The sequence below is a fragment of the Oncorhynchus mykiss genome, chromosome 28 (genome assembly GCF_013265735.2).
Source record: "Oncorhynchus mykiss isolate Arlee chromosome 28, USDA_OmykA_1.1, whole genome shotgun sequence".
Lineage (NCBI taxonomy): Eukaryota > Metazoa > Chordata > Actinopteri > Salmoniformes > Salmonidae > Oncorhynchus > Oncorhynchus mykiss.
Window position 1 is genome coordinate 15,907,421 of NC_048592.1, and position 15,998 is coordinate 15,923,418.

At 43.1% G+C, this 15,998-nt stretch overlaps 1 protein-coding gene across 1 annotated transcript; it reads right to left on the bottom strand.

Moving 5' to 3' along the window:
* Window positions 1–1,021: 1,021 nt before the first annotated feature.
* Window positions 1,022–13,430, bottom strand: LOC110508632 (insulin-like growth factor-binding protein 3). Its single transcript, XM_021589287.2, has 4 exons — window positions 12,979–13,430; window positions 11,267–11,523; window positions 9,119–9,238; window positions 1,022–2,104 (listed from the first exon to the last, which is right to left on the bottom strand). Exons 1-4 carry the CDS (start codon window positions 13,340–13,342, stop codon window positions 1,979–1,981), a joined length of 867 nt encoding a protein of 288 aa, XP_021444962.2. The 5' UTR covers window positions 13,343–13,430; the 3' UTR covers window positions 1,022–1,978.
* Between the last annotated feature and the right edge of the window lie 2,568 nt (window positions 13,431–15,998).

The following is a 15,998-nucleotide window of genomic DNA, read 5'->3' on the forward strand; positions in this document are numbered from 1 at the left end:
GTGGCAGGGCATGCAAACCATTACAGACTACAAAGGGAAGCACAGCCAAGAGCTGCCCAGTGACACAGCCTACACCAGACGAGCTGAACTACTTCTATGCTCACTTCGAGGCAAATAACACTAAACATGCATGAGAATACCAGCTGTTACGGAAGACATCCGGAAGGATGTGCGCTGTGTTAAGAAGCAGTGCGGCTTAGTTGGGTTGTGTTTCGGAGGACGCATGGCTTTCAACCTTTGTCTCTCCCGAGCCCGTACGGGAGTTGTAGCGATGAGACAAGATAGTAACTACTAACAATTGGATACCACAAAATTGGGGAGAAAAGGGGGGAAAAAATTCAACATCAAAAAAAGATTCAGCATGGGTACTCAGATCCTCAAAAGGTTCTACAGCTGAACCATCGAGAGCATGGTTCAGCTGTAGAATCACTGGTTGAATCACTGCCTGCTCGGCCTCCAACCGCAAGGCTCTACAGAGGGTAGTGCGTATGGCCCTGCACATCACTGGGGCCAAGCTTCCTGCCATTCAGGACCCCTATACCAGGCGGTGTCAGAGAAAGGCCCTAAAAAGGGTCAAAGAGGCTTCTAAACAGGTTCTACCCCCTAGCCATGAGAATCCTGAATATCTAATAAAATGCCCACCCAGACTATTTTCATTGCCCCCCCCCCCCCCTTTTACACCGCTGCTACTCTCTGTTGTTATAATCTATGCATAGTCACTTTAATAACTCTACGTACATGTACATATTGCCTCACCTAAACCAGTCCCTGCACATAGACACTGTATAGACACATAGACACTGTACCGGTACCCCACTGTATATAGTGTCACTATCGCTATTTTACTGCTGCTCTTTTATTACTTGTTACTTTTATTTCTTATTCTTATTCATATTTGTTTTAAACTGTATTGTTGGTTAGGGCAAGTAAGTAAGCATTTCACTGCTGTATTCGGCGCATGTGACTAATACAATTTTATTTTATTTGTCTCAAGACTAAAAAAATCCTTATTTAACCCATCTCCTCCCCCCCATCATCTACACTGATGGAAGTGGATTTATCAAGTGACATCAATAATGGCTCGTAGCTTTCACCTGGATTCACCTGGTCAGTCCACATCATGGAACGAGCAGGTGTTCCTAAAGTTTGGTACACAGTGTATATGAGTTGCAAAGGATAGGTGAGAACAACATCCAAGCTTTATAGTCAACTCCCTTAAAAGGTCCTGAGGAGAGGACAATGATCCTACAGAGAGATACCGAATGGACTAAAATCTGAGTTATGTACCCTCCGGCACAAAGTGGGAAAGCATTTTATGACATTGTACTGTGCCACAGGGTGGTCGCACACCAGCACCCCACAGCATACAGTTACACGGATAGACAAAGAGACACTCTTGTATTGTACACACAGACACACGCAAACACACACATTTAAACAAATACATACAGTAACATATCAAACATACAGAACCACACACACATACAAATATAATCATATCATGCAGCCATACAAACACGCACACACATGGGTATAGTGCCACCTAGCTGTGCGTTGGTGTACGCCTCTCATTGAGGGTCGAGACAAGTATTGTATATGATCCTCTGTCGTCAAGTCGGTAATCATCAAAGCTAGCCCTGTGCTATGGAATGAATGATTACGTCTCATGTGTCCTTAGAGTTACATATACCAAGTCTGGTCTGCCCTTTCAGTCTATGGAGAATCCACCCACACCCTGTTTACAGTACATAGGAGCAGCACATAGCATAGGAGGAAGCAAGGAGTGTGATTGGATGTCTTCTTCTCAAGCCACTCCCCATGCTCTGCCCTCCATAAGGTCCCATGTGCCAAAGAGTCATCAATGCCAGCCAACACATGTCCAGGCCCAGCCATTTTGGAATAATTTTGGAATCCCGATATCCTCAGTTTCTCTGTGTATTTCTCTCTCTCTCTCTGGCTCTTTCTCGCTGCTCTTGTCTTATTGGCTCTCTGAGTTGTAGCACTGAGCTTCTCCTCTCTCCTTCCCGTCGAAACCTGGCAATGGCTGCCCATACTTATCGGCACACCAGCAAAACCCTCGCTTTCTGCCCTTGGATGGACGGCACTGTGTGAGAAAGTGAGACATACAGGGAAAGAGCATATTAGAAAAAGATTTAGACTATTAAATAGACACCGGAGATCATCTCCAGGTATTCCCAATGCCGTCGGGGGGAACGCCAAATAAAAATGTTATTCACATTTTTTAAACTTTTTTTTTTTTAGATACCAAAGAATCTTCACATTTTTTAACAGTCCATTTAGTAAGGCCCGCGTCCATCGAGACACATACCAGCTGTACTGGTAGTACTGCTACTACCAGCAGTACTACATCTGCACCTGACGACGACACAAGTTTTTCTGCTTCCACGAGCATGTCCAAAGTTAGCATAAGTAATTCTACATTTGTTGTTATCCCAGCTAGCATTGGACACTGACAGTTGTGAAGATCTACTGCCCCGAACATCAGACAGGGGCATTGGGCCATCGAAGAGGTGCAAATATAATGAGAACTACATTGATTTGGGGTTCACTTATATTGGGAGTAGTGCCTTTCCTCAGCCACAGTGTGTTATATGTGCAAAAGTACTATCTCACAACTCGATGAAACCTTCACTCTTGCGCAGACATTTAGAAACAAAACATGGCAATTTGAAAAATAAACCACAGGAGTTTTTGAGTAAGACGTGTATAAAAGCAACAGATACCACTAATAAGAAAGGGCTAGAAGAATCATATATGGTGAGCTACCGAGTGGCTAGGACAGGCAAGCCCCATACTATTGTGGAGGACTTAATTATTCCTGCTTCCGTGGATATGGCTGGGACAATGCTGGGGGAAAAGGCAAAAAAAAAAAACTATACAGACAATGCCTTCATAAAACAACACTGTTTCACGACACATCAGTGACATGGCAGGAGATGTTATACGCTTCGCATGCAAGCCAATTCATTCTATGCATTACAGCTGGATGAGTCAACAGACTCATGGGCCTGGCACAGCTCCTGGTATATGTCAATTACGTTTATGGGGGGTCAATTAAGGAAGACATCCTCTTCTGCAATCCACTGGAAAACAGGAAAACAGGAGAGGATATTTTTAAAGAATGGACAGCTTTGTGACATCAAATGGACTTTGGTGGTCAAGGTGTGTTGGTATCTGTACTGATGGCGCAAAAGCCATGACAGGGAGACATAGTGGAGTGGTAACGCGTATGCAAGCAGTTGCTCTTGATGCCACTTGGGTACACTGCAGCATCCACCGAGAGGCTCTTGCTGCCAAGGGAATGACTGACAGCTTGAAAGACGTTTTTTGTCACGACAGTGAACATTTTTAACCTTGTTAAAGCAAGATCCCTGAACTCTCGTGTATTGTCTGCACTATGCAATGATATGGGCAGCGACCATGTAACGCTTTTACAACATACAGAAATGCGCTGGTTATCAAGTGGCAAAGTATTGACATGTTTTTTTAAATTGAGAGACAAGCTTAAAGCTTTCATTATTGACCATAATTTTCACTTGTCTAACTGTTGCTTGCATGATGACGAGGTTCTCACACGACTGGCCTGTCTGGGTGATGTTTTTTCTCGCCTGAATGATCTGAACATAGGATTACAGGAACTCTCAAAATTAAGGTTAGGATTAAGAAGTTGGAGCTCTTCTCTGTCTGTGTTAACAAGGAAAACACACAGATCTTTCCATCATTGTGTGATTTATTGTGTGCAAATGAACGCAAACGTACGGACAATGCCAAATGTGATATAGCAAAGCACCTGAGTGAGTTGTTTGCACAATTACGCAGGTACTTTCCTGAAATGGATGACACAAACAACTGGATTCATTATCCCTTTCATGCCCTGCCTCCAGTCCATTTACCGATATGTGTACAAGAGAGCCTCATCGAAATTGCAACAAGCGGTTCTGTGAAAATTTAATCAGAAGCCACGGACAGATTTCTGGATTGGGCATGCGCTCAGAGTATCCTGCCTTGGCAAATCACGCTGTTAAGACGGATGCCCTTTGCAACCACATACCTATGTGAGGGTGGATTCTCACCCCTCACTAGCATGAAATCTAAATACAGGCACAGATTGTGTGGAAAATGATTTAAGACTGAGACTCTCTCAAATACAACCCAACATTGCAGAGTTATGAGCATCCTTTCAAGCACACCCTTCTCATTAACCTGTTTTGAGTTATTCAATACTTTCAATTAACAAATAAGGTTTTATATGTAAGATGGTTAAAAACTAGCAAAATTATTGATTATTATTATATTATTATTTGTGCCCTGGTCCTATAAAAGCTCTTTGTCACTTCCCACGAGCCGGGTTGTGACAAACTCACACTCATTCTTATGTTTAATAAATGTATTGTATTGTGTGTGTGGCTGGCTTACAATGATGGCAAAAAAAAAACATTTGGGAGCACGCTGACCATGGTGCTAGATGGGATACGTAGTTGGAGGTTGAATGTTTGACGGGGTGATGGACTATAAAAAGTTTGGGAACCACTGATCTAGCACAATGGCAATAAAAAAGGACGCAAGGAAGTAGGACAATAAATGGTTAAGGACATTAACGTCCATTTTGTGCTGAGGAACGGAGGAGACTTGGCCATGGGACGCACGCTGGTGGTATTTTCAGCTGCTTTTAAGGTCTACCTCCAGTTCCACACACATATAGAGAGCTTTAAGGTAAACAGAAACCTGGTCAAATATTTGCTTAGGCCCGTTTGTGAACAACTGAGACCCAAGATCTATTTTCAGTGAGCCGGTGGCCAGTACAAGTCATCTGTTGCTGATTATACCCCACAGCTCCAAATTATGGGTACTACACATGACTTACAGAGTCTCTGGAGCAACACAAGTGCTGTTATTTTACTGCCAATTTTACTGAAGGTCAGAGTCCTCTCTAGTAAAACATGCAGGAATTCATTTGAAAGAAAGGAGAACAAACAGCATCACTCTGTAAAAGAGTAGATCAGAATGGAAGTCAACCCTTTCTCTGCTTGATATTAAATTTGTCTTGGTATCTGACCCCAGAGTCCATAAAATAATCTCAACCCTGTAAAAGTGATAGGGTACAGTGTATGTATTGGACTGTTTAGTCAAAAAATGACTATCATATCTACAGCATCTTAAACCTAATATTGAACCCCGTTATCGTTTAATTTCTCATATCTTAACAAATTATGTTTTATGATAATTTAATCTATACAAACCATCGAGTAATATCATTTTAGTCAACTCCACATGCTGAGAGGTGGGGTCATATTTTTTATGGGTACTACAGGGCGGGAGGTAGCCTAGGGCTTCAAGCGTTTAGAGCAGACTAGTAACCGAAAGGTTGCAAGATCGAATCCCTGAGCTGACAAGGTAAAAATCTGTTGCTCTGCCACCGAACAAGACAGTTAACCAACTGTTGCTAGGCCGGCATTGAAAATAAGAATTTGTTCTTAACTGACTTGCCTAGTTAAATAAAGGTAAAAAATATATATATTTTCGAGGCAGAGTAATTCAAAAGATGGGCTTGGAGTCAAAGAATAACTCCACTAAACAGTAGCTTGGAATCTAATAAAAGTAATAAGAAGAAGACAAAATCCAGAAAAAAATGCATTTAAAAGCTGTTTTAATCATAATCACTTTGCCATTTCCGTCATCTAACTTCAAAGGCTGCACGTAAACTCAAATCCAACTTTATTAAGTTGTTTAAGTGTTGACCTCACCGTGAAACGCTTACTTTACAAGCCCTTAAACAACAGTGCAGTTCAAGAAGAGTTAAGAAAATATTTACCAAATAAACTAAGCAAAAAATATTATAAAGTAAGACAATAAAATAACAATAACGAGGCTATATACAGGGGGTACCGGCAGCGAGTCAATTTGCAGGGATACAGGTTAGTCAAGGTAATTTGTACATGTAGGTAGGGGTGAAGGGACTATACATAGATAATAAATAGTGAATAGCAGCAGAGTACAAAACAAATGGAGGAGGGGCAGGGGGTCAATGTAAATAGACCGGTGGCCATTTGATTAATTGTTCATCAGTCATATGGCGTGGGGGTAGTTAAGGAGCCTTTTGGTCTTAGACTTGGCGCTCCGGTACCGCTTGTCATGCGGTAGCAGAGAAAACAGTCTATGACTTGGCCTATTATATAGGTCCTGGATGGCAGGAGGCTTCTCCTCAGTGATGTACCCTCGTTACGGTCAGATGCCAAGCAGTTGCCATACCAGGCGGTGATGCTCTCGATGGTGCAGCTGAATAACTTTTTGCGGATCTGGGGACCCATGCCAAATCTTTTCAGTCTCCTGAGGGGGAAAAGGTGTTGTCGGGCCCTCTTCACGACTGTCTTGGTGAGTTTGGACCATGATAGTTCATTGGTGATGTGGACACCAAGGAACTTGAAACTCTCAACCAGCTTCACTACAGCCCAGTCAATGTTACTGGGGGCCTGTTCGGCCTGCCTTTTCCTGTAGTCTACGATCAGTTACTTTCTCTTGCTCACATTGAGGAAGAGGTTGTTGCCCTGGCACCACACTGCCAAGTCTTTGACCTCCTCCCTATAGGCTGTCTCATCATTGTCGGTGATTAGGCCACTGTTGTGTCGTCAGCAAACTTAATTATGGTGTTGGAGTCGTGTTTGTCCACACAGCGTGGGTGAACAGGGAGTACAAGAGGGGACTAAGTACACACCTCTGAGGGGCCCCAGTGTTGAGGATCAGCATGGCAGACCTACCCTTACCACTTGGGGGTGGCCCGTCAGGAAGTCCAGGATCCAGTTGCAGAGGGAGGTGTTTAGTCCCAGGATCCTTAGCTTTGTGATTTTTTTAAATGTTTACCTTTATTTAACTAGGCTAGTCAGAGATTCGTTAGACACCGCTCGCGTGACTTGACCGGGTGTCCACGTGAGGATTACCGACCGCAGCGTGCACTTTCCCCTCTGTTGCGCCGACGATTCATCGGCTGTGGTCCTGATACGAATTCCTGGTGCCAAAGCGAAGGAACTCAATGAAGGGCGGGATTAACTATGACTCTCTTAAGAACAAAATCTTATTTTCAATGACGGCTTAGGAACAGTGGGTTAACTGCCTTGTTCAGTGGCAGAACGACAGATTTTTACCTTGTAAGCTTGGGGACTCAATCTTGCAACCTTTCGGTTACTAGTCCAACGCTCTAACCACTAGGCTACTTGCCGCCCCAGTGATGAGCTTCATGGGCACTATGGTGTTGAGCACTGAGCTGTAGTCAATGAACAGCATTCTGGTGTTCCTTTTGTACAGGTGGGAAAGGGCAGTGTGTCGTACGATTGTGATTGCGTCATCTGTGGATCTGTTGGGGCGGTATGCGAATTGGAGTGGGTCTAGGATATCCGGGAGGATGCTGTTGATGTGAGCCAGGACCAGCCTTTCAAGGCTCTTCATGGCTACAGACGTGAGTGCAACGGGGCGGTAATCATTTAGGCAGGTTATCTTCACTTCCTTGGGCACAGGGACTATGGTGGTCTGCTTGAAACATGTAGGTATTACAGACTCGGTCAGGAAAAAAAATTGACGGCTACGAATAATATAGTTGAGAACTCTCTTGGTAGATATTGTGGTCTACAGCTTATCATAAGGTGCTCTACCTCAGGTGAGCAATACCTCGATACTTCTTTAATATTAGACATTGCACACCAGCTGTTATTGACAAATAGACACTCGTCTTACCAGACGTAGCTTCTCTGTTCTGCCGTTCAGCCACGACTTGGGGAAACGTAATGTATTACAGTTTTTAATGTCTCGTTGGTAGAAAAATCTTGATCCTAGGTTATTGATTTTATTTTCCAATGATTGCACGTTGGCCAATAGAACGGATGGCAGTGGGAGATTACTTGCTAGCCTACGAATTCTCAGAAGGCAGCCCAACCGCAGCCCCCCTTTTTCTCCATCTTTTCTTTATGCAAATGACGGGATTTGAGTCTGTTCCCGGGAAAGCAATATATCCTTCGCCTAGGACTCGTTAAAGGATAAAGCTTCTTCCAGTTCGAGGTGAGTAATCGCAGTTCTGATGTCGTGAAGTTCTTTTCCATCATAAGGGACGGTAGCAGCAACATTATGCACAAAATAAGTTCAAAAATAAGTTACTTAATCCTTCAAACTATGTATACATTTATAGTTGATAAGAAATGTTGGGTCTGAGACTCATGGGAATGTCTGCCACTCACTCCCTGCCTGCCATCTCTGAGGAAACACATACGTACATTTTAAATAAACAAAGACAATGAGTCTGCCATTTTGGTAAAGCTGGTTACGAGATGACTGTCAAATGGAGGCACATCCTTTAGGTATGAGACTCAGTGCCGTGGTGTGTAATATAAATGTTGCTTTGCTTTTGGTGGGTGCCGTGATGGCGCTGGTGGACTAAGTGCCTCCATATGAACGCGTCAGGGACACTCGTTTATTATAAACAGATTGTGGGCGGACCAGGACCACGCAAATGTGGGAAATGGCTGAAGCTTCTATTTTCTGCACTGCTTTCTCAAAAGTCTGACAATTATGGGGAGCGAGCGACGGGTAGTGGCGGGTGGCGGCGGCCACCTTGACGTCTGTCTCCCTGGGAGGGTTCGCGTTAAATGGCCGTCTTTCGAGCCGTGCAGGGCGCTTGCTGTGGTTTAGGGGTCTGTGGTTCCAGGTCTACAGCGCCAACCATCTGTCTCTATGGTATACCCCAACTGGTGTGGCTGAGCAGTGATGAGACTCTAATAACTAGTGAAAGACGACTGCAGCAGTGCTAGAGGAATGGATCCACTCCAGATATGAATATTGTATGCATGATGAGTCAGTCACTGATTTTGGAGTCTTCATTGATGGAGAAAGACTAAGTGGCAAGATGATCAGAAATTATAGTAGTTGCAATGTTCTAATGGGGGTGATTGTCCTGGCCTTTGTAACACTGTTAAAATAGGTGGGGTCTGGTATCTGGGCTGGTCTTCCTTGGTGAAAGCATGATTGTAACACATTCAGTAATGCAAAGTAGCCTGGGGTGGCTGACTCATAAAATTGCAGTTTTTCCTACAGTGTGTTTGTATGATTTCCATACCTGTTTTTTCTTGTAGAAGCCCTTCTTGTCACAGTTTGGGATGCGGAAGCCTCTGGGGTTGAGGATGTCTGTGATCTTCAGTCCATTGAGGATACTCTCCATCTCCCTACGACAGGGACCCTAAACACACAAGACGACACAAGCCCAGACTATAATGACCCATATTACTCCTTCCAGAGCACTCTGCCCACTACAGCTCAGATAATTATGTCATTATGTCAGATAATTATAGAGCCATTACTGCATGTAACTCCGCTCCATCTCATATTGCTCAAGTGAACAGTAAACCTGGTTTCAGAAAACAGATAAAGCAACACCTCACGGCACAACGCCTCTCCCCTACTTGACCTAGATAGTTTGTGTGTATGTATTAATATGTAGGCTACTTGTGCCTTTTGTAAAAAAAATACATTTATGTAGTTCTGTCCTTGAGCTATTTTCTATTAATCTTCTGTATTATGTCATGTTCTGTGTGGACCCCAGGAAGAGTAGCTGCTGTTTTTGCAACAGCTAATGGGAATCCTAATAAAATACCAAAAGTAGTTATCTAATGGCGTTACTCTATCCAATTCAAACAGTGTGCTAACACAAACCCCAACAGTGCAGTGTGCTTACTTGGTACTGTAATTCAATCAAAATGCTCTAGGAACATAGACAGGGATGCGATCATTGGTACAAGGCAACACCAAGCTCCATCTGTAGCTTACAGCACTACCCTTCAGTAGTACACAAACACTGGTGGTACTAGGGATAAGAAAAAAAGAGGCAACTAATAGGAAATGAATTCATCTGACCACCTTGCGAGGGCTTACGCTTTGCTGTAAGCCGCTTAAAAACTCTAATACTTTACACAAAGGGATAGGCCAGGGGATAACCGCGCAATCAAAGAGGCCCTAGAAAGGAGCCCGACAGATCTTGTCCTCAAGTCCAGCTCCAGTCGCAGATCAAAGCAAGGCAAAGCAAAGCTCATTCCTCGTGCTGCACTTGTTCTCCTGCCGCCGAGTCAAAGGCAGAATCAAAAATAGAAAGAGGAGGGAGGGTCCAAACAGGCACACGCAGAGGCCCAATCCATCATCAGCTTGTTCTGAGGCTCGGCGCTCCCCTCCAGCCCGCCAATGCTCCCCTCCGTGCCCCCGGGCGGCACGCGGATGCCTTGCGGTGAAACAGCCTGACTCGAAGTCAGCTGCAGAGGCAGAGCTACCATGTCCAAATTTGCGCCACGCCAATCTCCCGCCACCACCAATGCGCCACCGCCAGCAGTTAGCAACCAGAACCAGAACATTTCATCACCTGCAGACGGATGGAGAAAAACACCAAAACACTGAGGAGAGGGGGAAGAAAGAGAGAGAAAGGATGAGGAAGGGGGAGAAAAACACCAAAACACTGAGGAGAGGGGGAAGAAAGAGAGAGAAAGGATGAGGAAGGGGGAGAAAAACACCAACACACAGAGGAGAGGGGGAAGAAAGAGAGAGAAAGGATGAGGAAGGGGGAGAAAAACACCAAAACACTGAGGAGAGGGGGAAGAAAGAGAGATAAAGGATGAGGAAGGGGGAGAAAAACACCAAAACACTGAGGAGAGGGGGAAGAAAGAGAGATAAAGGATGAGGAAGGGGGAGAAAAACACCAAAACACTGAGGAGAGGGGGAAGAAAGAGAGAGAAAGGATGAGGAAGGGGGAGAAAAACACCAAAACACTGAGGAGAGGGGGAAGAAAGAGAGAGAAAGGATGAGGAAGGGGGAGAAAAACACCAACACACAGAGGAGAGGGGGAAGAAAGAGAGAGAAAGGATGAGGAAGGGGGAGAAAAACACCAAAACACAGAGGAGAGGGGGAAGAAAGAGAGAAAGGATGAGGAAGGGGGAGAAAAACACCAACACACAGAGGAGAGGGGGAAGAAAGAGAGAAAGGATGAGGAAGGGGGAGAAAAACACCAACACACAGAGGAGAGGGGGAAGAAAGAGAGAGAAAGGATGAGGAAGGGGGAGAAAAACACCAACACACAGAGGAGAGGGGGAAGAAAGAGAGAGAAAGGATGAGGAAGGGGGAGCAAATGAGGATGAAAACACAACACAGAGCAAAGAAGGAAGAGGAGGAGAACATTCCCTAACAGACTGTTCCTAGAAAGGAAAACAGTGGACCTGGCACTTACATACTCTGGGTCCTGCTTGGATTCCAGGGAAAAGTTATGTTGGTCTGTGCTGAGAGCTCCAGGGCCTTGCTCCATCTTGTAACTCTGGGCCCTCTTCAGCTGCTCCCTGCGGATGACCTCTGCCTTGACGGGGTGGAGGAGAGGGGGGTGATGGGGGATTCTGGGGGAGCCTACAGGAGGTCTGCTGGTGCTGAAGGAGGCTTGGAGCACTGGGGCGGTGGTGTTTCGCTCCTCCTCCTGAATACCACCATCATTCTCTGCCAAAAACAGAGAGGGGGGGATTGTTTTGTTTGTGAGTTTATGTTGTGGCACATTTGGAAGCATTCCCAATACTTAATCATTTTTCATTCAAATGTTTGTATTTTGTTTAGCCCACCAAGGGCTAAAGAAAACATACAGTAAATTATTCATATATAATAATTATTTGTGTGGATGGATCACAAGAATCATGTGAATGGTCTAGATGTGCTGGTTCAGATGTTTTTTTGACAATCCCTTGATGTTCATCCAAGCTAATAATATACTGAACAAAAATATAAACACAAACGCAACAATTTCAAAGATTTTACTGAGTTACAGGAAATCAGTCAATTGAAATAAATTCATTAGGCCCAAATCAATGGATTAAACATGACTGGGAATACAGATATGCATTTGTAGTTCACAGATACCTTAAGAAAATATATGTATAAAAAATGAAAACAGCCTCACAATGGGCCTCATGACCTCGTGACAGTATTTCTGTGCATTCAAATTGCCATCGATAAAATGAACTTGTTTTTGTTGTCCGTAGTTTATGCCTGCCCATACCATAACCCCACCACCATCACGGGGAGGCGGCTTATGGTAGAGAAATGAACATTCAATTCTCTGGCAACAGCTCTGGTGGACATTCCTACAGCCAGCATACCACTTGCAGCCTTCCTCAAACCTTGAGACATCTGTGGCATTGTGTTGTGTGATAAAACTGCACATTTTAGAGTGGCCTTTTAGGTGGATGGATTATCTTGGAAAAGGAGACATGCTCACTAACAGGGACGTAACAAGTTTGTGCACAACATTTGAGAGAGATAAGCTTTTTGTGAATATGGAACATTTCTGTTATCTTTTATTTCAACTCATGAAACATGGGACCAACACATTACATGTTGCATTTATAATTTTGTTCAGTGTAGTTGCACATTAATTACTGATGAAGAAAGGAGGGTAGAGAGGAGAGTTTGATATCGTTTAAAGATTACAAAATTGAAAAGCAGTTTTGATTTACAATTAGAAACCACAATATAGGTGGTTGAAATAAATATTCATATCTGTCAAATAAGACTCATCCCATCAATAATCTCCACGAAACCCTTGTATCACAGTGTCACAGTTTTACAATTCCACAAAGTGACAATTATAATAGCATAAACAGCAGTGATACAGTTACATTACAAGGTCAATATCAGCCAGATAATGGGTTACACAGTATAATTGTTTGCCAATCCAATTGTGTAAATATTGGACATATTTCGCGCAGACTGGCGTTATCCTTCCCGGATAGCTCAAGGTGATAAATTATATTTTAGGCTGCTTTACATCAAGATGTTTCAGATGACAAGCAAAACAATTATCGATCTTTTTACAGCTCACGTCATCATAATAATGTAATAATCAGTTGGCAAAGCATTCTAAAAAAACTTTCCAAACTGCGTCATCATCTTGGCATTTACCTTGTCTCTCATTGATTAAAGTGGCAACAGGTCTTTTAATGGTCGCGTTTGCACACTGCCCTCGTCCTTCCAGCAGAGCTTGGAGAGGTTTCGTCTCGCCGGGTTGGTGCTGGCATGTCATTCCGGAGCCACATCTCCCCGTGTACACTCCACACGGCTTTCCAAAGGCCAGCGCGCAAGTCGTGCAGCACCCGCAGCCCGGTTCGCGAACTCTCTCCGCGCAGTCCTTGGGCAACGGCTTGCACAGTATCCGGGCTCCAGCATCACATGGTTCGCACCGGATAACCGGTCCTACCGCGACTGATCTCCGCATAATCGATGCCAGAACAACTGTCATCCAAAGTCTGCGAAAACATGTCTCCATGGTGATGATATCAGAAGGGTCTTGGTGCGTATTGTCCTGAATTTAACTTTGCATTTCATACAAATGAAGCCCCTTTGGATTTATCGTCTCAATATATACAGCCATCCACTGCAAAGTCACACCCCCTCTGAGTTGCCTAAGTGAGGGATTGGAGGGATTACTTTAATTTCCACTCTGATATTTTCTGAAAAAACTTCCTTAAAAGTTGTTTGTGTGCAAATAATTAATCAAATAAGCAATCTAAATAGGAAACAATCCACCTGATAAAAACACAACAACACAGAGTTACACATAAACAAATGTACAGTCAATAACACAAAATAAAAATAGAAAAATCTATGTACAGTGTGTGCAAATGTAGAAGAGTAGGGAGGTGATTGAATGACTAATTATTCTCAAACAGATTGTTTCGGATTTTCTCTTTAGGTATGCCACCACGATAACTTTATTTTAGTTTAATGAAATCTTTTCAAACTTAAATTGGATGAACATAACAAAATATAAGATGTTTGATGCTGTTCTAAGGGCTCTTGATTTCAGTCAGGGTATTTTATGTGAACTTCATAGAATACCAGTTTTAACAAGAATAAAAAACCTTATGCCAAGGAAATTGCTAGAACACTTGCCTGAAAGACAAATAAAAAGTGGCTAAATCAACCTCATTGGAAGAGGATTAACTCCTAATAACAAAAAAAATGTAAATACATATTTAGCTTCCAGTTAATGTTTATACCAAGTGGAGAGTCTGCTGTTTCAGATGCAGTTGGAACTGAGTTGATAGCCCAAAGCATTCCAAAGTTAGAGATAAAAATCTGATTCAGTTGGGCACTTCAATTCCATGTCTATTTCATGTTGGTTCAGCATGATTTCATTGTAATGTTGTGGAAACAAAGTTGATTCAACCAGTGTGTGGCCAGTGGGATGGCACCTGTGCCCCCAAATGTTTGGATATGCTAGTAAATTTACCAGGTTGTTAGTTTCTTTAGGCCACTCGGAAACAACTGTACAGAGAAGCCTTTTTATTACAACAATTATTATCTAGGATATGTTTCTCATAGCAACACAGCAATATATTTGATATGCTACCAAATTGCTGTTGTTTGTATTGCAACTACAATAACAATATTACACATCAATAAAGGGCACTTTAAAACCCTGATCGGTGACCAACTTAATAATTTGGGGGGTGTTCATTTTTGTCCTATATCACACATGCACAAGTGTGTATTCGTTGGAAATAAGTGGACAAAGTCCCAACATTTCTTCAATTTTTGCAATGTGTGACAGTGGCTACTGGAACAAAAAAGAGGACTTCAGACTGTGCTAAGTAGTGCACAATGGCCATGGCAGGTGGCACCCTTTTTAAGGGCACGTTCAACATGTAAGTGTGCACCAATGTTTCATAATGCACTTGTCATGCATCAATGGTAGGGCCAAAAATAGATGCTTTTGACCAAGTTTTCAGGCTCGGTGTCTGTGTGTCCAGGAAGAGTACAATGACAAAATAGATTGGCGAGTCATGGGATGAGAAAGGTCTCCAGTGGAAAGAGAGATAGGGAGTGAGTCCAGCTCCAGACTGCAGGGAATGTGGCTTGTCCTGACAACACAACGCAGCGATGATCGAATGGTATGTATATAGCTATTGAACTGTGTTGATGGTTTATGTTCATTCTACATACAACAATTTGAACAACAATACAAAAATAACAATAACAACAATGATAGGTGGCTGTACACTGAGTGTACAAAACGTTAACAAGAACACCTTCCTAAAATTGAGTTGCCCTCAGAACAGCCTCAATTCGTCGGTGCATGGACTCTACGAGGAGTCGAAAGCGTTCCACGGGGATGCTGGCCCATGTTGGACCCAATGCTTCTCACAGTTGTGTCAAGTTGCGCCCTTGGCAATGGGTGTGGATGAAATAGCCGAATCCAGTCATTTCAAGGGGTGTCCACATACTTTTGTAGATATCATGCATATGTTTGCATTTGATTTAATAAAAAAATAATTAAAAAAATATTGGGATTTTTGACAATTAGCAAAACAGTAGGAAACAAGTGACAGGTCCTTGGGTAGCGCTAATCGCACATACCTTGATATCTGGTGCGTTACCGCTAAGACACAATGTCAGTATTGCTTTATTCATTTAATATATGACCCTGTAATGACCTCTGCCAGTATCTATAATCCGATGTTTGAGAGTGAACAGGTCCAACTACCAGGGATTGAAGCTCTTGCTGATAGCCCATCCCCTGGATCTGTGTTTATACAGTACATGGCCACTCACAGTAGCTGTCCTTTATAAAATATATTAGGTGACTACAGCTCTAGCCACATCCTCCCCCAGCTCTGATTGGTTGCTCCCTACCCCAACAACCGATTAGCAGGGCCTGCCTGACTCATAAAGCTTGCACACGGTAATAATCGCTTGTAACAGTAATAAAGCAATTCAGCGAGGCCCAATATGTTTACAAGAATGGAAATCTAATCAGATTTGACATACAAATGTAAATCTTAATGTCCTTTGGAAATCTAATCAGATTTGACATACAAATGTAAATCTTAATGTCCTTTTTTTTTTAATGATTAGCAACATTGTATTCATTTTGATAATGGCACTTAAGCATCAGGTATTTTTTTAATGCTTGTTTCTTG